Here is a 21705-nt window from a genome sequence, read left to right as displayed (position 1 = left end):
CAACAGCACCTCCTTGCTGTGTTGCGCCTCGCCACATTCCTTGCCACTTGGGACAAAGCGTAGAAGGAGTCATTTTATCGGCTCGTTAGACACCCCACTCTGCTCAGTAGATGCTGCAGTTATTATTGCCTACCAAACAAATACTTCCTTACGTCCTTGACATTTTTCAATACATTTGGGGGCCGTGCCACATATGAGGTTAGGCATGTTTGTGTGCGTGTGTTCATTCATTTTATATGGACTCTTATGTGTAATCGAATAACTTAATGTGGAAATGTTCATATTTATAAAGGAGTGCATGGGTTCCCATGAACTTAATGTCGAGCACAAGAAATTTGTTGGCTTATTTACTCATGTAGCCAGCCGGGGCCTTACAATTTATGAACATGTGCGTTAAATATTTATGTGGTGGATTTGCAAACAATTTTTTTTCCTTTTTACACTTGATTTTCTCTTTTTTGCTGAAGGCTCTTTAAAACACGTATATTCCTACCAGCCAGCTGCGCTTTGATCACATATGCATATGTGTATATATCTATATACATACATGTATGTGTGTTTGTACATATATTCCTGAATATTTTTTATTGAAATAATTTTAAATTTTTTTCATTCAACTCAGTGAGCCAAAAAACCTGCAACATAAACAGACCCAACGAAGAGACACACTTACATGGCCACATGTTGCAACTTTCAATAGAAAAGCAAATACAAAACTGTATAAATAAAAAAAAAATCTATAAATTAAGGCTAATATCAATCGAACAGTAAAAAGTGTGACACACAAAATTTAATTTTCCAAAGATTATCCAAGAACGAGGTGCGACACGGAAATTGCAGCAAAGTGGCAGTATGGAAACTTCTAGCAAGGAAGTCACTGTGCAATCGCGGTTAATGTGTTGCTGCTAATGTGGCATTGTTGCAACCGTCGACAATGCTGTTGTTGTGTTGTGCTTTTCGCTTTTTCTCATTTCTATGCTAATGCCTTTGCGGCACGCTGAACTGTTGACAGCTCACAACTTGCCACATTTTGTGGCATGTACCTGCTTGTGTAGCATCTGCATTGTTTGTTTCATTCTTGACACTTTTCCCAGAAGCTTTTGTTGTTATTGTTGCTGTCTTTTGTCGCACTAACTATCCGCGTGCCACAATTCGCGTTGTCTGTGCTGCAACAATTGGTGCACTTCGCTGTTATTTATGTCGCATTTTGAAATAATTTTGCCATTTTCGTGAATTGTTTCCTTTTTCCTTTACCGTTATACCGGAGTGGCTTTGGTGCCACAGCCGCAACGATGGCATAACAAGCAAATGGAGCTGCAATAATGAAAGTGTTGAAATAATAAAGTTCATGCCCCACTTTGGATCGCCGGAAGACAAAACAATTTCCCTCCCGCTTTCCTCGCCGGCTAAAGTGGCTTGCACCAATACAACTACGTGTAAATACCTGAATTTACATAATTCGTGGTTTATTTCTCGCTAAGATGATTTCCACAGACATTTTGAAAACAACTCCAAATACAAAAAAACGAATTCGGAGTAAATATTCGCACGTCCACAAAGAAACTTCTTTTTTTCTTTATTCACGCTGCCTAGAAGATGAGTGAGTAATCACATGCTTCAGTAGCACCCTCCTTGATGAAATTCCTTATGCTTAGCTACCGCATTGCCGTTGATATCTTAATTACTCTTATATACATTGATTTTTTTTCATATCTCAACGATTTAAACTTTTGAAACAATTTTAATATCACGGGAGTGTTTACCAAGAACTCCATTAATTTCTAATATAGGGAGCTTAGGTTCTAAGAAACTGCAGCATTATTTACATGATGGCCGCTTAAAAAAAGTAGTTTCCTGCTCAATCTGGTCCAGTTGCTACGGCCCAAATCTATAACTTCGAAAATATTTTGAATTTTGAAAAATCCGTTTAGGAAGATATATTTGAATTTTATCTATCAAAGTTTTAAAAAAAAGATTAAAGTTTTTTGGGACCTCCATAAAAGAGTGTCTGTAGTTGCATTGCTTTTTCCCCCCAATGCTGATCAGACAATGATTTCTAGAAGCCACAAAGAGGTACACGCCCTTGAACCTTGCTGACAATACCGCAGGTAACGGCAACAGGAGCCGCTGGCAGCAGGTGGTCACAAGTACTCTCGTACAAGCTTCATGTCACCTGTGTGAACACTCTCTCCTGTATGCATCAAGCACACAGTGTTGCAACGAAATGATCCAACAACCAAAGTTCACTCAGATAACTGGTAACTAAGATCCTTTGTCCCAATTAAATGAAAAAAATATTCCTCAGAAGCTAAATTTCCAAGAAGATGCTAAGCAAACATATAAAACTAACAAATCGCATGGATTCTGGTTTTACATCACACATTTCATCTTTGCTGTTGTTTGACTTGAAAAAATTTTGGCAGCTAAAACAAAAAACATGCAACAACACCAGCAAATCCGTGTATTAATGTCAAATGATACATTTGTGTCTCTCATAATTTTTTCTAATCTGAGGTTGACTTTTTGTTTTTGGACAACCTCTGCACTTAAATGCTCTACAATGTTACAAGCCCCCGCTGAGTAAGAGTAATAGTTGGATTTGAGCGGGAAGGAGGGGCACTGCAGTTTGGCAGATGGCGGGGGTCTTCATTGCAACTTGAAGCGAACATAAATCACAGCAAATCGCACTTTGCATACATTTTGCACACTTGCAACATTGCTGCAACGCTTAGGTTTTTTCATAGCTTTTGCTATTTAGCATTTTTGTTCCAGCTTTTTAGTTTTCACTGTCATTTGCATAGCAGAAATGAGTATTTTGATTCTTGCTGCCCACGCTTTTGCTCATTTCAATTCAAGTTTGCCTGCAAATGGCAAATACTTAATTATTTTAATATAATAAGTTTGGAATAAGTTTTCATAATTCGTGAGGTCTCATAACCGAAGTCCTTTTTGAAATGGAGCTTAGACTCTCAGAATATTTTGAAGTATCAGCATATTATCATCGAAAAAGGAAGAATGCAGAGCATACAACTATAAACTCTTAAAAAGATACAATAATTTCTCATAAATATCCCACAAGACTAAATTCGAATTACATAGCGGCTTATACAATATACTCGTATATTATTTTCTTTGCTGATTTTTAAAACATATTTTAGTTTTGGCAGTTTTCTGACTACCAATACCTTCTTGGTGCTATATCTAAGTGAGCTGAAAATTAAGTAAAGAGAGAACAATAATATCTGTTAACCCCGACCAACAATTCAACACTTTTAACTTAACGGTAGCCACTCAAGTGGCATAATTTCTTATCTACCTCCTAACAGAAGGACTTGCTTCAAGACGCTGCGTCTGCACATTTTCTTGACAGGCACTAAACGGAACATTGGGTCGGATTATTTATTGTACAAGTTAGAACAAAAAAATAAATTTCTTCAAGTGGTCCACTCCCTCAATGACTCGCCAACTCCACCCCCTCGCCCAAGACTACCACAATATTTATATCATACGCTACTCGAGAGCCAAACCAAAGATGATAAATTGCTTGCGGCTGAGGGAAATTGTTTGTTTTAGTGTTGATAAAACATTAGTTTACCGTGATAAATTGGCGTGAAGAACAGAAGCTACTCTTCGCTTTAGAAATAAGTACATTTTTCATTTCTTAAACTCATAATAAATCGTCATTGAAGATTGTTGTTTTTTTTTGCGGGAGATATATGTATGTGAGAAGCAGGATATGCTATACATAAACTCCGGTCTAATTAATATAAATTAAAGGGTATGCTACTCTGGATACATATAAGCGTAGCTACTAGTACTTCAAAGTGTTTTAGAAATCATCCAAATAAAAAAATTACAAAGCAGAGTACAGCGTCATGGGTACCGAAGACCGACTAAAAGTTTTATAATATTTTTACAATAACTTAAAACTTCCCAGTCTTTCTGACTGTCATCTTAATTAACAAATGCACATATGCATTATTATATGCTCCGTTAAGTCGCAGGCGTGGGTGATATGGGAGGGAAGAAGCCGTTGGAGAAGAGGAGGGATTAGTTTCTTTACGGATGAGTTAAAGCTTGCGGAAAGGTTGGTGGAGTGTCGGTGCCCCCGTATCTTCTTGTGTTCTACTACTAGATAGCTGGGCTTCACGAAAGCTTGGCCAGCTCTGGGCCACCATCGGTACACGCGCTGTCGCAAAAGCCTTTTGGCCCAAGATCGATCGTAAGAGATCTAGTGATCCCTTTGCGCTCAGTATAGGTAGCCTCTTCCTAGTAGTGGAGCTTTTAACATTGCCCTCTTGGCGTCCATGCTGTAAGGTTGGGAACCTTACCAGACGCCATCTGCAGAAGCCGTATGAAATAAGTTAAGATGGATGAGCGCATACCTTCATACTACCGAACTGGCATGAATGGAAACTAAAAGCCTGTGCAAATTTTATATTGGCTACTAAGAGTTTTGCTAATTTATAAGTTGGAATACAGGGTTCTTTTTTTATGGCTTCACAATGGACTGCATATAGCAGTCCACGTGCGATCTCTGTAGATCAGCCATCTAACCTAACCGCCGCGGCTGACTCGATTATATTCCATCTTAGAGGCCTAAACTCCGACCACTTTTGCAGCAATTTTCCAGCATGTTAGCAATAGCGTGTCGAATATTCTCTTCCCAGTGGTCTATTGTCTCGGGCTTATCTGCGTAGATAAGTGATTTAACACAAGCTGCTATTTTGTAAGCCCGCAAATCAAGATCATTCCGCAAAATCTTTCATAAAGTGGATGAGCACAGCTCCCACAGCAGCTTTCACAGCAGCGCATTGTCCACCGTCTCTGGAATATGCATTATCCACTAGCGTAAACATGCTGCGAAATCGACTCTGCTGAGTGATTATGTCGACCGCATAATGAACGCTCCGCAAACCAACCCATTATTTTGGTAATAATAATAATATTGACGATTTGCAAACATTGTTCCAAGTAAATCTGTTGATAAGCTGAGTATAAATCAAGTAACAGCCATCAAACAGGCAAGCTTTGAAAATGTTATATTGTATATCACTGGAAACTACTCGTCTAAAAAATATCAAAGTCTTATCATTGGCTACTTGTAGTTCGTCAAGTCTTAAAAGCCTATCGACTGTGCATTTAAACTTCCTACTCATACTACTTGGGGATCAGTTTAACACTATTTAATTTCACTGCCTGATTTACAAAGGTAAAAGCTCCCTTACCACAGCAAAAAATATAAATGTTTAGGCTGGATCCAATTTATATTCCGTTCTATGAAGTTAAGCTCAACCTAAAGCCTTGAACCCAATCATTACACCCCTGACACAAATTTTGTTTTCCGAGTATAAATCTAGGAATTAATAATTTTCTCAATTTTCTATGTTATATTTATGAGTTGTCACTGGCTCTGATTGGTTATGTTATTTGGAAATTATAATTAAAAAGCAAAATAATAAAAAGGATAAGATATCCTAATAAACTATTGAACTTTTTCTGCTTTACAGGTTTCATGTGCGACAGTGTGTTGAAGTGATGGAAAGAAACTAAGAGAAAACGAGCCATAATGATCAGAGATCATGTTTTATACCACAAAAATAACCAAAATGTTAAATTAAATTAATATCTTATAACTTTTAATTAAAGCTACGAATACAGCTCGAATTTAGGACTTTTGTAAGCTAGACAAAATGTGCAATTGCCACAGTGAGCCACCACGAGTTCAGCGCCAAGGTGCCGAGCGGCTTTCCATACCCAGCGAAACGTGTTTTTCTCGGTCGCGCAGCTGCGCTCGTGAATAACGTACGGCGGATCGTTCTCCCACATAGAGTCACTACACAATAACACTAACACGCACAGCGAACAAATACAACAATAACAACATAGAACAACAAATGTGTTCTTTGCTCTCAGGAAGTGAGTAAGTTGTCTGCGTTTAAAAGCGACAGGGGAAGTGAGAGGTGCTAGCAGGCGAAGCAACAGCTAAACCGCAACGCCCCTAAAAGCCGGCAACACTACAAAGTTTATTGGCACGAAAAATCAAAACGGCAGAAAAACCACAAACACCGTTAAGCGAGGTAAATGCCAAGGAAAAGAGAGTTTAAAAGTGCGGAACCGAAGTGGTGAACAGTCAAAACAGCGGAAAAAGGTTACAAAAAGACGGAAGAGGAGTGTGAAGGACCGTATACGAGAAGCAAGCAATTGAGGAAAAACAGACGAAAACACTCCAACCGACGCTTAAGTGCAATAACGACAGAAGCAGCAATAACAACAAAACCCTAACAGAGCAACTGCAACATCAATAACACAATCAACAACAACAATAATTGCACGTAGTAACATCAAAATACAAGCATTTCTTCCACTGCTACTCACACTTTCTAAAGTCCATGGGAATTCCAAAAAAATGTGTAAAAAATTGCACTTGATGTCTGAGGACTTTAAGTGCCGACAATAGGAGCCCATAACATCCAAATAGTCTCAAATGATAGAGCATAAATGGTTTTCTAAAAGCCAACTGCTTTGTCGGAGGACAAATTCAACATTCCTGGGTGAAAGTTCCAGGACAAACGTCTGTCAAGAAAACCATTTCAGTCTACATTCGAAGTCATCGCTCCATTACTTCCTAAACATTACCATTTTACTAAAGGTTTTAGGTGAATAATAAACGCTCCCGAGAATCTTCAACCAACAACACGTTCTAACAAGAAATAAAATAAGCAGTCTATAAACGAGATGTGTGTGCCGAGTCGCATACGTAACAAAAATTAAGCGATTGTTCTGAGTATTTCGGTTATAGAATAGCAAAGTGGCAATTTAACAACTATTTTCCAAAACACTACACAGTAAATACCTGAGTTTGCAGCTGTCGACGGTGACCATCACCATTGTGAATAATTACCCACGCAAAATAATAATATAAAGAGTTTAAAATTTCGTGAAAGTGTGTAAATTGAATTTGAAAATGAATTTGATTGTGGCCACAATGAGTTTCGTGAAAGCAAGTAGCCACCAAACTGCAAACATCACTCTCACCGCTGTCAGCTGGTTACTGCTGGGGTTTGGATTGCTCATTTCATTGCCAGGTGAGTTTAGATTTTAATTACCTCATTAACACATTTTAGCTAATGTACACTCCATATCCTTCGCAGCGCACTACTTAGGTGTACCGACTCAAGCAGCTGCTGTAAACAAACTGATTGACAGATCGCGCTCATATTTAGCGTAGTAATTAAGGGCAGTCCTACCGACCTAGCAAAACATATTTTTCTGAAATGTAATTTAAATTGTAATTTCCGGGTACTTGTATGCCATAGTGTATATTAGTATGTCAGTTATTAGTTAAAGTGAGCACGAAACACCCTCGGAATACAGCAAGCCCATTTCTATTTTGCTTTCAAAACACAATAAATTTCCTCTACGACCGAAACACAATTTGTGACTTGCAGTTTCCTAAACAATTTCAATAAATGTTCAATAAACCCAAGTGATTGCGCTTTGGCATCGCCAATAAAACATGTGTGTATGCATGTACTTTGCCGGCTGTAAGCATACAAACAGATCATAAATATTTTTGCTGGCGTCGCCATTGTTTCAATAATTCCTAAGTGCCAACAAGAGGAATTCGGACCTTTTTCGCACACACTCACTCAGAGCCACTCAGAGAGAGAAAACAAAATTCCAAAATGCTTGGCTGTTTTTACACTCGCCTACACTTTGCTCATAACTTCTGTTCAAGCATTTCAACTCTTAGCATTGTTTTAAAGAGGAAGGATTAGAAACATGCAATATAGCAGCTGTGAAGCTTTATACAAATTCATGTGTGTATTTAAAGCCTGATATGAATATATTCGTATATATACTAAATAATATAAATTAAACAAAAATGAAACTGAAAATGGGAAAACACGTTTACGAAGCCAAAGGTGCATTCAAAATACTACTTTAGCTTCTTTTCCTACCTTTTAGGACCATAATGCCCTAAGCAAATATTTATCTGAAAAGCTTACCTTGAAATAATGTGTTTTCCCACCTGCGACTCCGATTTCTTTCAACACACTCGTGGCCACACAAACCTTACCAGTATACTTTCTTAAATTTTTTTCGGACTTTTTCGTTCGTTCGGGATTTTCTTCAATTTTGTTCTTTTTTTATGTTTTTAGTAAGTCTTTAGTTTAGTCTAATTATAATTATAGTTTTAAATGTATTACCATTAATTAGTAAAACACAAATTAGCTTTGCTGTGCTTATACAAAAGTGGCCGATTGTATTGTTTTCAAAGTCATACATCGACTAAACTTCGTGTGTCAATTCAAAAAAACAATAAAACATTAATTTCAAATACAGTGTAAATGAAATTAAATTAAAAAAATCAAAAATATAGTACCGCTTTAAAGTGTAGTCAAATATGCACAATACTTGAAAATTTTGAGTGGTAAGGTTTGCGTGGCCACGAGTGTAGAAATCGTCAATTCCACAATGCACGTTAAGGAACCTTAAAACTCCTAATGGTACATAAACTATAAAAAGAACACTATCTAATTAAAGTCGACTAGAGCCGCCCTATGTTTCTGTAAAATCCCACCGCAACACACACACACCGATTTGGCGTGACAAATTGATGTTTGCTGTCACCAACAGCTGCTGAGCTGCCTCCATCACATTTATAGCCCACTTGTGTGGTAAACAGGGTGCTTAGGGCTAAGTTGTTCCAAGACACTTAAGTTATGTGGTACTAACTACGAACAATTAAAAGTCAAACTGCACAACAAAACCAAAGAGAGATAGAGATAGAGAAGGGAGAAAACAAAAATATCTTGGCAAATTATTTTAGAAAGGAAATTTCACACAAATTTCACTTTGTCTCATAATCGACAAATTAAATCCCTCAAGAAAGTTGAAAGTAGTTAAAACGAATTCATGGTTTTCTTGCCCCAGGCATACATTGTGACAAAAAAGTGCCCGGAAAGTGTAAATAAAACTCAAAATATATAATTATTCATTAATATTTATTTTGTCGCTTCAAACACTGCTCTTGAAACACTTTACATAAGAACTTTTTGGGATGGCCCTAAGCTCCTTCAGCGAATTTTGTTTTATCTCTTCGATCGACAAAAAACGGATTCCACGGAGCGGTAATTTCAGTTTGGAAACAAGAAAAATCATACGGAACCAACTCTGGAAAATACGGTGGTTGTTCAATGGTATTCATTACGTTTTCGGCCTTAAATTCGGTAACGATCATGGCTTGATGCCATGGTGCATTATCATATTGTAAAGTCCATGAATTGTTCTTCCATGATTCCGGCTGTTTTCGACGAATGTTCTCACGCAAATGCCTCAATACGGTCAAGTAGAACTTTTTTTTGACAGTCTGTTCCATTCGCAATGATTCCGCACACGGAAATTGGTTAAAAATTTGAGGCAAATTCTTTGTTAGAAATTTTTATCCCTTTTAAAAATCGCAATTACAATTAATGCGTGTTTTCTTGTCATAATGTATATATGTACAACATTCAGTTGCATGTGTGTTCGTCTTTTGTTATCATTACCAGGAGCATTCCCTGCCGCTATTGTCCCCTACATGGTTATGGTTTTATGGCGGATAATAAACTTTGCAAATTATGGACACTTATGCAGCTAAGCAGACAGATAGTTAAGCTAAAGTGCGGCCAAAGGTGTCGTAGGGCTCTCTCATGCCAACAGATAACGGAAAGGGCTGTGTGTCACGTAAAATTCGAAAATTACACAAACGCTCACTCCAGTAGTCTTTCGTTAAAATTCTTGTAGTATAGATTTGGAGCTATATAACTTTATTGGCATACAATAATGCTACACCTACATAATAATACAGTTAAGTTCTTATTATATTTATTTTTTTAAGTTTAAAGCTTGAAGTGCTCATTTGCAAAATTAAAGAAAATAGTTTCAGTGAAACAATAGAATTTGGGATCTCTACACTCTCTCTGGAGAATCATCATTGTAGAGAGCGTCTTCTGTCTAAATATTTTTTGATTAATTTCTCAAAGGTAATGAATTCTAATAATCTTTTTCGAAAATTATCGTTTTTCATTTTCTCTGAACAACAAATATTTTCTTAAATTACGGAATAACTTTCAGGAAATGTAAATTCAGTTGGAGAAAATTTATGGCAAAATATTACTAAGTATTATTCTAAGTTTCTTACCGGGTGCAAGTGCGTGTTTTGTTCGTAAAATTTATGATGTCATAAGTGCGACATTCCGCCGTTACATGCGTTACTGCACTTCCGCATTTGTCAACGCGACGACAACCACACGTACAACATGCCAACAACAATATGACTTAAGTAGGATTTTCTGTGTGAGAGTTGTTATTATTTCGCTTGGGTAGTCAACAAACTCACAAATTTCCCCTCTCACCTAATGAGCCCGCTGTGCGCTTCTCAGCACTTCGTACACATACATATGCAAATGTTTCCATTGTCTGGGGGGAGTGAACTTCTTAGGCCACTTAACCACTTGTGCTTTCAAGGGTTGCCTCTTGTCTTGTCTTGTCTCATTCAGGGCAATGCTTTTGCTTATTTCTTTTGAGTTGTTTTCTTTAGAAAATCTTTGTGGCTTTGTTGTGGCTTGTTTGTAGCAGCTTAATCACTGCTTGTAAAGAAAGGTATGCATGTGTGTAAGTATGTAACATGTCCATGAATATCAATTTTCTACTTTAGAGCAGCACTGAGATCGATATAATCGGCTTCTTTGTGCAGTCAACCTTTTTAGTTAAACTCCGCTTTGTCTTTGGTGTGATTTTCAATCTTATTTTAAGCTTCAGTTATTCCTGAGCTTCCTGTCTTTAAGTTACATTATTCTTGTTGTATTTTTTTTTTCTAAGCAAAATAATAAATTAAATTACTTCAAAACTTAAAGAATATAACCCTTACTAACTCTTACTTTTACGGTTTGAGAAAGGCAGACAATGTTCCATGCTAAAAGGCCATATTATAAAAAAAGAAAACTCAACTTTAAGGCGAAAAAATAAAACATTTTTATGAGAAAAAACCATTCATATGACTTTAAAAAACTATTTAAATTTGTGTCTCAAATTCAACCTTTTAGCGCTCTTTGCCACGGTTCTCCAGGGATTATCCAACATTCTTTCCCTATAGGTCATCAATTTGTGAAAGAAAATTTCTCTTTAATAGAAATATATTCACTTTCACTTTCCTTGCCTTCAAAATCTACCCTAATCGCATTGTCTTATGCAAATGTTACAAAATTAACCGCAGAAAGTTGAGTGTAAGTCGTGCTAAGCGCAACCAAGAGTCAACATCGCAAGCGTCTATGCACTGATGTAAAGCCATATGTATACTAGAACACGCAATGTTGCCCATGGCGTATAAGTAACATACTCCGACTAGTATGAGAAACTTTGCCTGAGTTAAGATTGAAATTAGTGTTTGAACTGAATCTGGTGAAGAAACTATATTTGCATTGAAGAAAACTTTGCATGTAACTATTGGTACATTGATTATGGCTTACATAAGACAGAATAACAGAAAATCGAATATCCATTTAAAATACTAAAAATATAATAGAAAAAAGTAAAATGTTATAGCAAGGCAACGCTGTCTGCGAATAGTACTGTTGACTGTGCACTGATGCACCTCTTTTACTCTCGATTATAGTTATTGCACGTTGTCTTCAGATTTCAGGCAGAATTTGATTAGATTTGCGTATGTCACCTGCTTAAGACCACTGGTCGTTGACCTTTTTGGCCAACTGCCAAACAGGAGAGCATTATAACATACGAACATCAAGAACATTTTCTACACCTCATGGCAACACATAAAAAAAGTTCTAGCAGTTGTTGGCCAATTATCTCGTCTATACCTCCGCGCTGACAAAAACGAGGCAGTTGCGCGTCTGGCCTGGTCGGCTACTTTGGCTGCTAGCGGCCGCCGTCACATGTGAAGGCCCTGTCACAGTTGTCTGACATAAATGCCACACCTTTTTCCGACACCGTCGATGCCTCCGCTGTCACCGCGTTAGCGCTTCGCCTTTCCAAAGAAATGTGTACACAGGTATTATTTTCTTCCTTTGCATTGGCAAAAGTGTTTTTTAGTTTTTATTGTTTCCGGACGGAATATTTCTTGCTGTTTTTAGTAAAGTCTGACACCATCACTGACAGCTGACTAATTGTCAACTTTGTCACTCAACCACTCGCGCCACTTCCTCAACGGAACTCACAAGAACAACGGTGTTAATAACAACAACAATTGAGTGAATAAACCCTCTGACTGGGTGTTTGTGTGGGAGACGACGTTTGAACTTGACTCTCATTTAGCTGGCATTATCGGATTATAGAATTTCTTTGCGGTATATAGCTACATTTTTGCTGTTTTATATCGAATAAGACACATTACTCAATGTCTAGTCCATTTACATATGATTGACCCATAACTTTATAAAAGTACTTTATATTAAGTTAATGATTTGGGAAAAAATTAAGTAGATAGTGAAGTTATAAAAAAATAATGTTTATTTTTGATAAAAATGTCAGATACTCGTATTGTTCCTGGTCCTGGACTGGTACAATTATAACCTAAGAAACATTAGTTATATTTCCATTCTTTAGCTTCTGAAATCTTGTCCCAACGGATGAAAGAGTTAGGTAGTACTATACCATTGGCTCTTCTTCCAAAGGACAGCATTACTAAAAGAGTTAACTTCACCAAGAAGTTCAAAGTTACCCTTGGCAGAAAGGCAGAATTTGACGATTCCACGCTCGAGCTACTACTTAGGGATAGTACGATCAAGTGGTCATCGGAGGGTGCAGGGTTTGCAGGACGACTCCAAGCACTCCATACCTATAGGTAGTTTTCCGAGCATTTTTTAAGCAGAAGTCTTTGCCATAAGTTGGTGCATGGAGATAGGTGAGCCTTTGTGATTTAGGAGAGGGCACAATAGACTTAAAGTCGCGGTTCATTCCTCGTTTATCAAGCAATACTCACAACATATCCCGATTAGTTGCTCCCCCAACACCTTCAAGTGACCATTGAAACCCATTCATTTGCATTTGACATTTCAGCACTCACTCCTGCTCAATCCTCGATTACAGATACACCATTCGCCACAACTTGACTCAGCTCAGAGTTTCAGGTGCGTCTGCTTAATCCACTGCTGCAGCTAGCATACCCGCGTAACTGCATACACAACATATTTCCTAAGCGTGTTAATGGCTCCCGCACAATTGCAATTGCAAACACGAACGCAATCGCTGCCCATTTGCATCTGATGATTTATTTGATAGCCCTTGTTTATGACGTGTTCCAAGATGACAGCAGATGCTAAAGTGGGCGGGGATAAAATTTGTAATAAATATTAGTTGCGGATATGAACTGTTATGCGGTGGCTTATAAATGGCCACTGTGGTTATTATTGTGGCCTAAATTGTTTATTTTTGATTTTCAAACGACGATAGGTAAAGTTTTTTTCTTTAAGCACATCTGCTTTTCCTAATCCTGACGACATCTGGAGAAATAACTGGACTTATAGCTATACAATTTTTTACCGGAGACAGGGTTAAGGGAAGCCAGCGAGTTCGTAGTCTCTCACACCTCTCCTCTCTCCCAGCATATTATATAATTAATTTTGACTTTTTCCTTGAAGTTTAAGCAAAAGTTGCATTCACACTTCCTCCTTATTACCCACTACTCGCCCTTCAAATCTCTCCGGTTAATTTATAATTTTGATATTTTCAGCGCTACGTCTTCCTGCATAGCAATAAATTTAAATTATATTGGATTTAATAGCAAAAATCCTATTTTAAACATGATCCTTTTTAAACATACCCACGTGACAATAGTTCAGGCGCGTTTTTGTACCAGCGATGATGGGAAAATGAGGAATAAAGCGCTGCTAGTACAAAACGTCACCATAGTATCACCATACATACTAAATAATATCACATTGTCTCCTTCCCAACTACGCTTAACCTCAAAAGTCCTATTGTTTTCTGGTATAGCATACATTTAGGGGCAAGCTAAAATCACTTTACACAGCACTTTACCATTGATATAAGGTAATTTTGGTGCAGGGATGAGTATAACTTTCCTTAATTTATGTTGGCTTTCTGGGTAAACCGGTGAAGCCCACAGACTTCTCCCCCCTCTTCACCACCATCTTCATCTCCATTAGCAAAATTTCACAAATTTCTACTGCACAAATGTGCCGGCGCAAAGTCACCGACTGGCCTGAATTGTAAACTAAGTAGAAACAACAATAACAACAGCCGCTGTAAGCATTGCTTAGCTCTGTTGAAATCGCTTAAGGCAGACAAGAACACCACCTGTGTAAGCATAATGAGTAGCAGAGAAGCCGCTGCTCCGTTAACTCTGTGGTCGTCTACAATTTCGGTTACAGGCAAAGCGTCATCCCATTTCTTCTGGCGTTAGCCTCGTTACAAAGCTCTGTCCCTTGCGTTTGTGCAGTTAGTGCCCTTGCTGTGTTTGTAAGCGTGGATGGTATACACATACACAGCGCTTTCATTCATTCTTTTACAGTTTAAAGAAAATGCTGACTTTTGGAATATTTTGTTGAAACTGTTTTTTTAATTCATTTGGGCCAATATGGTTAGCAAAATATATCAAAAATATTTTAATTGCACAAACAGTAATTCATTCTTATGTACGAATTAGGTAGACTTAGGTCATTTGCCGAGCTCGGTGCTTCTGAAGTTCAACGAACTTTTGTCCTTTTCGAATCAAAAATTTATTGTACAACTACATTGCTGCTGGTAAGGCTCATCTCATCTGCATTTACATAAGTATATGTATAAATATACATGCCTATATATGTATGTATATATGGTCTGTCTGTCTACTCTCTGCGGACATTCGTCGACTGCTGGCTGTCATTTTGACTTGGGCTTTAATCAATATTGCACTCTTTTTGCCCATAACAGTCAATTTTACCGTTGGACTTCCGCTTGCATCCCTTTATTCCCACAGCATTCAGCAGGCTATCCCGGAATTGACCATCTCTGCAGTTAAGTTGGGCATTTGTTGGAAATTTAATTTCATTCCATTTCGTAATAACTTTTGTAACCGCCTGTTCCACAGCGAAAATTCGATTTTCTTGAACGCTTGTCAATTATAGGGTCAATGGAAAACTGCAGATTGATGGCGCTGCAGTTACAACACCGATGAAGTGGAGGGGAATAAAAACGGCCTGAGAAATGAGAAAACGTTGTGGTAATTGTTAAGTACTTGCATATCACTGTGATGGAAAAAGGTGCGCGAATGAAGAGATAAACCCGAAAAAATCCAAAAAATATGTGGCGCTGATGTGACAGAGAGAGGCCATATCAAAGTGATAAAGAAGTTTAAAGCCGAAGTTTGGCTTGTTTTAAAGAAAAATAACACCGCTCCTTCAGTTTTATTTTTTCGAGAGAGCCTTCGAAATTACTTATAGTAATTAAAGTAATTATCAACCGTATTGTAACAGCAAGAAATTTATATTTTTTAAAGCAGTTGAACACGTTTAGAAAAAAAATCCATTTGAACATATGTTACTCATACGCCAAGTATATTGTTATGCAAGCAAGCTGTGACATTAAGCGTGCAGATAAATGCAAATTTTATAATAATATTAAATATATCATAAAATATACATACAAACCATACATTGGAATGCCTTCTTAACAATGTTAAAAATTTATTTGGTATTTGTTCTTATAAAGGCTGATTTAAAGAGAGCCATATAAAAACACACATTGGTATCTTGTTACATTCTGCTTTAATATTTTCCATTCTTCTCGAAGAATATCACATATTTACTGCTAGGAAGGACTTCTGGTGGGGTTTTAACTTTTGAAGGCAGAAAGTAGAAAAAAGAAGTGGAGCTGTGGAATGAATTCACAAACGAAGCTCAAAAGCTACTGAAGCCCAATATCAAAAAGAAAATAAAAAATTAAAACAGAAGCCAAACTAAATGCGAAATTGCAAATAATAATATTATGTAAAAAAAGAAAAATACCACAAATGACCTAAAACTAAATGAATTCGTGGCAACAATGAAAGCGGAGTATTGCAGTAAAAATAAAAAACAGATGACACAACAGCAATAACAATAGGCAGGTACAACACGAGAAACAGGAAGCAGACACCAATATGAAGTGGAGCAGACCGCCAGGAAGGATTATACAAACCAAACTTGCAAAAAACAATCATTGCATCAACCGACAGAGCGTAAGCTTTTTATCCTTTTCTGTTAGTTGGCAAGGAAGATGTCACAGAAAGAAGGTACATCCTTTGTATCTTCCCGAACAACAAGCAAACCCACTTAAGCTACGCAGAAGGCATGAATTACCCACGCTGATGACGGTTGGCGACAAGTCGGCTGCGGAGATTTGGGTCAACGCAATATATCGCATAATTTTTGGAAGTGAGGACATACATTTATGCTGACATATACATCCATGTTAGGGTGTGTAATACATGAGGAACGGGCAGATGGGTGCTGAAGATATGAGGGAAGCCTACTTGTCGTTCAGAAGAACAATAAGGAGAAGAACATGGCGAATCCAAAGGAGTATAACGTAACATTTAGACTGTGTTTGAATGCTGTTTTCTCAGCGTTAGTTGGTACTGATCGAGATCGAGTTCAACGTTCTTTTACTGGCATTAATAATGTCAGGTCAACTACATTGAACCTAAAATCTTCTGAATTTAAATTTTATTTTTATTTTGTAAAAGTGCGATTTCAAAGAAATTTGCAAGCCAAACCTACTTGTATAAGGCTGGTGTACCAACTTTTGAGCTTCCTGCTAATTGCATTTCAAAACTTTCAAACTTCCTTTCCTACACCTTATCCTTAGACACAAAAACAAATAAGCCAGCTCATTTTATAATTGCTCGCAGCTATTTTTTGTGGCATTTTAATTGTTTCTTTTTGACCGAATGTCTTCATTCAATTTTTCGAATTTATTAGACCCAAAGACTTGCAAAGCTTTGTTAATTTCATAATTTATTTATTACTTTAATTCACTTTCCACTTCAGGGCACAGGTACAATTCATTTCTTGAGCAACAAAATTGTAAGACAAAGAATTCTCCTTGAAAGTTCAAAGCGGGAATTTCTTAATTTTAAATGAGCACCCACCCCTCTTGCTCCCACAGAAGCTTGCCGATTTTAAATGAAATTGCCTCATTGCAAGAAACGTGTCTACCATTATTTCTCTTTAAATCTTCAACGGCGTCTTTTAAGTATATAAATCTGATGGCAATAGCATTTCAAAATGTGAAAGTTCTATGAAATCTTTATTATGAACAAATAAAGCAAATTGTAATGCACTGCCACAAAAGTACGCAAAATACCAGAGTAAAGAGCTTAACCACTGATAAAGTGTAGCCAGGGAAATTCTTTATTACTCACCACACAGGATTTTTATACAATATAGTTTGCAATAAATTTCAATTATTTTATCTCCTACTTATTCCTAAGTGCCGGAGACGCAATACTACTGTGATCAAATTGAAAGGTGACTTTTTTCCATTTCATCTCCTTCAAAGTAATCCCCTCCCGCTCCAATACACTTGATAGTCTTTTGTTTCTGCAATTTTCAGCTTCTTTGATGCCAACACCTTGTTATGCCGAGCCTTGAGTTGCACAGCAACGTTGAGCTTTTCGCAGGCTTCGCACAAGTTTCAAATAAATTAAATTACTTTAGCCCCCAAATGTCGACAGAGCGATATGCCTGCAATGGCCAAGGTGTTGAGCAATTCAAAGTAGCTTTGTTGGCCAACCGAAGTATTTCCTCTGCATACTCAACTTCCATCAATATATTGCATCCTTTTTTGTCATGTTTTTACTGGCCTTTATCAGAACTTACGCCTTTTCCTTTTTTCTTTGATAACCCTAATGTTTTTTTTTTGTATTAATTTACATTACTGCAGCTATTAACATCCATGCTCGCAAACATCCACTGGCTATTAATCACATCGTCTACGAAAAGTAACTTCTCCTACCATGGTGTGCTTCTCCACTAACTTCGCGCTTAGAAAAACGACGAAAGAAATTACCTGAAAACACTTCGGCATCAAACAACGTCGTGGCATTTAATTTCTCGATTTGTTTTCATTAAAAAGTATGGCATCAAAAGTCGTGAGAAGCACAAAGGCTCATCTAAGGTGGCCACTTTATACGCGGCTTCTGTTATTTGTTGCTCAAATACCTCGCCTCTTCAACTTTCGTGGTCCAAACTCCAAGCAATTAAGATGAAAATCTAAAATTAAAGTCACTAAGAGCAAAGCTTCAGAGACTAATGACAGCCATTGAGGTCCGCTCAGAACAGAAAAATCAACAAAGTAGCACAAAATAGAGTTGAGAAAGTGTGTGATTCAACGAAGCAGAAGTTAAATACATGTATTTAGAGACGTTATTTGTGTGGATGGCTGGAAGCAAATTTATTTGTCACACATTTATTTTGACTAAAGTAAATGCATCTGTGGACGAATTAGCGGTGTGTTGTAAATTTTTCGAGAAGACTTACCACCGCAGAGGGTGTGGTGCACTCGCTTCTCTCCTCTCTTTAAAAATGTTCGCTCTACTTTTGCCGTTTTCTTTTTTAAATTGGCGTCTCCTTTGCCTCTCTTATGTGTGCAACTGTGTTCGTGAATGTGTGTGCATTGATGCAATTTATGTGATGCTTAGAATTAATTTTGGTTTGGTCTCAAACCCAAAGACCAGCAGTGCGAAGCAATCTCCAGCAATGGCTTTCATTCTTCATTTCTTCTACTTTTTCGTAAAATAATGTGAGTCAATAGAAGAAATGGGCTCTAACATGGATTTTTGCAGACATATCCCTAATATCTTGAACTGAGATATTTCCCAACTTGATAAATGAGTGATTTATCTGAGTTGCTTTGTCAATATACAATATGTCTAACAATTTAATAAGTAATACCAATGGTTTCAGATCAATTTGCATTACTTCACTATCTTTTTAAATACCTAAACTCTTTTGCTAAAAGACTATTGTAACACTTGCCACTCCAACATCTCGCACGTAAGTCGACAACACTTTTACCGTTGATATTTCAACATGAAATTAAAAGCTGTCTGCCTTCATTAAGCTAACTCACAGCATGCTTTCTCTCATTAAGCTAATTTCTTCGGGAAAAATTAACGATTTCCGCGGACTCGGCTGTCAGCTGTTTGACCTTAAGAACAACAGTGTTGGATTTAATTAGGCGATTAATAGTTTGCTCTGCTAATTTTCTGAGTAGACAGCTCCCATTTAACGGTATCTGCAGCGTGTGAACACCAGCTACCGAAAGTGATTACACTGAAATGAAATAATCCATCTCCTCCTTTGGTGCTTTACAAATGCGGTACGATTAACAGCTATTAATTTGCCACAGTACAAGCTTTGCATTCATTCATCACCGAGCTTGTCTCAAATGAGCTTAATCGATCATTTAGAGGAAAACCTTAAATGGGTATCTATCTTCCTGTCCACAACGTAGTTTTCAGTATATCAGAAAGTCCAAACATTTAAATCGGACTATCATATTTTAACCGAATATAAGCTATCCAGTATTTTTACCAAATTGGGAGCTTCTCGCACTACTCGTCCAGTCCAGGATTGCTCTTCACTATATTTATGTAATCCTTCCAAATGAGAATTTTAGGTACTAACACGATTTTTCATGCATTTTTCTTATAATAAAATTAATTTTAAGCAAAATCGGAACAAAGTATTACCGTCTAGACTAGCCTAATTGTAAGGCCCCTAATTTCCTCTCATTCACTTTAAAAAGCAATAAAGGAAACAATGACCTAAGTCGCTCATATCAACTGCTGACATCCACACACACACACATAAGCTTCTGCGACAACTTTTACGAGCTTATCAAATTTCCAAATCGATATCCTCCAACCCACACATTGGAGTCCACTGCTGCCCGTAATGTAGCGAACAGGTGAGCAAATAGAAATTCTGCTGCAAATAATGTGTTGTTAGTGATTTTCCGTTTCAATAGCACCGTTATCGGGCTAACCTTATTGGCAAAGTAAATCCAATGACGGTGTATTTGGGGCGGACAAATTCAATTTTGAAACACAATAACAACGGGCAACGGTGCATGTGACGTACCGAGTGGCGCCCACATCCACACTTTTTCAATGAAGCAAGGGATATGAGAAATTGGTTAGATGAAGTTGACAACAGAAAGCAAAAAAGCAAACAAAAATGATAAAAGCAATCATAAACATAATCTACCAACAATGAGAACAAAACACCCGTTATATTACCGGTTTACTACATGAATAACAATGACAACACAACACGGTAGTTTGCGGTGCGCTGTCGCTAAGTACCATAAGAAATGCTCCAAATGTGCAACAAATCGCTGACAGAAGAATGCCGCCACAAAAACATCGACAGAAGCAAATAAGACATCACATCTCCAAACAAATGTGCGTTAAGTCAACACAGCCCCCAATTTTCCCTCATTCAGGGAGATATTCGAGAGTTCGCCCAACGCACTGCCATCACAATTTGCTTATTCCACCTCTCCTGTTGCCGTCATTCTTGCCTTCCCTCCTCAGTCTTCCGTTTGTCTCAACCACTTTTTCTGATGGTTTCCCGTTTTAAATTACCTAAACAACGTATACGCCATTGTGGTGACCGAGAGGTTGAAGTGGCGCTTTCGATTTATTTTACTCACAAAGTGTGCAGTACTGTTGTGAATGTACGCGGCGCACGCTTAACTTTTTCCCTACGGCATGACACACCGCAAATGATAAATGCGGGCGGTACTCAAATCAAACACTTAACACACTCGAAACCACACAATCACTTCCGTAAATCAGAGTATCTGTGAGTACAACTTTTAACGGTTTTACATTGAAGGCGTTTTGTGTTTTTGCTGGTTTCACCCTTCCACCACACCAAATATAAAGAACTGATTTTATTTTACATTTTTTCGTGTCTTTTTCTAAAGTTTATTTTGGTTTTCACTCTTTATCTCTTCCTCTATTTGCAGTTTGCACAGCTGGCCCGCATGAGAAACGCCTTCTTCACGCCCTGCTCGACAACTACAACAGTCTGGAGCGACCCGTCGTCAACGAATCCGATCCACTGCAGCTGAGCTTCGGGCTGACGCTAATGCAAATCATCGATGTGGTGAGTTTTGTTTGTCTTTCACTCTTCTTGTTTTTGAAAATAAGTAGGTGTTACCCGCATCACACGATTTCACACATTAATCAGATGTTTAATGTGCAAATTACATTTTAATACGCCCTGAGGTATGCTACACTAAAATCATTACGTGAGCGAACAAAGCCAATCACGAGGGTATAGCGCACAAAAGGGATTATATTGCCTTCAATTAGCCTAAAAATATATAAAAATGTTTCATATAAGACTGTTCCATACATATCGTCAAACTCTCGCTTAGTATAGCGGTAGTAACGCCGATGTTGGCAGCAAAACCAACGAACAGAACTGCAGGCGGTGAAAAAAAGCTTTTGACACGAACCTAATTAGCATGTGTTTAAGCGAATATTAAGAAAAAGAAGTACGAAAAAATTACTGCTATCACAAAACCGTTATATGCTGCTATGGACATACACAAATGCATTTGACACAAAACAAAGTAAAGCACATGTGGGTAGTGATTCATTAGCTCTTCTTAAATACTACGAAAATATATAAATACTAATTT

The 21705-nt window shown here is 37.6% G+C and overlaps 1 protein-coding gene across 9 annotated transcripts in view; it reads left to right on the top strand.

The window, feature by feature from the left end:
• The window catches only part of LOC105231402 (neuronal acetylcholine receptor subunit alpha-7), a 193922-nt gene that overhangs the window by 117569 nt on the left and 54648 nt on the right, over positions 1-21705 (top strand). For 2 of the 9 annotated variants that reach the window (XM_049454408.1, XM_049454405.1), the window contains exons 2-3: positions 5511-7088; positions 21025-21164. The exons of 4 other annotated variants lie outside the window; for them this stretch is intronic. In XM_049454408.1, coding sequence (XP_049310365.1) covers positions 6968-7088; positions 21025-21164 — 261 coding nt within the window. In that variant the 5' untranslated portion in view covers positions 5511-6967. The remainder of the gene's footprint in view (positions 1-5510; positions 7089-21024; positions 21165-21705) is intronic. 3 more of the 9 variants (XM_049454406.1, XM_049454407.1, XM_049454410.1) reach the window with 3 other exon arrangements.

This window comes from Bactrocera dorsalis, chromosome 4 (genome assembly GCF_023373825.1).
Source record: "Bactrocera dorsalis isolate Fly_Bdor chromosome 4, ASM2337382v1, whole genome shotgun sequence".
Taxonomy (NCBI): domain Eukaryota; kingdom Metazoa; phylum Arthropoda; class Insecta; order Diptera; family Tephritidae; genus Bactrocera; species Bactrocera dorsalis.
This window is presented reverse-complemented; position numbering and strand designations above follow the sequence as displayed.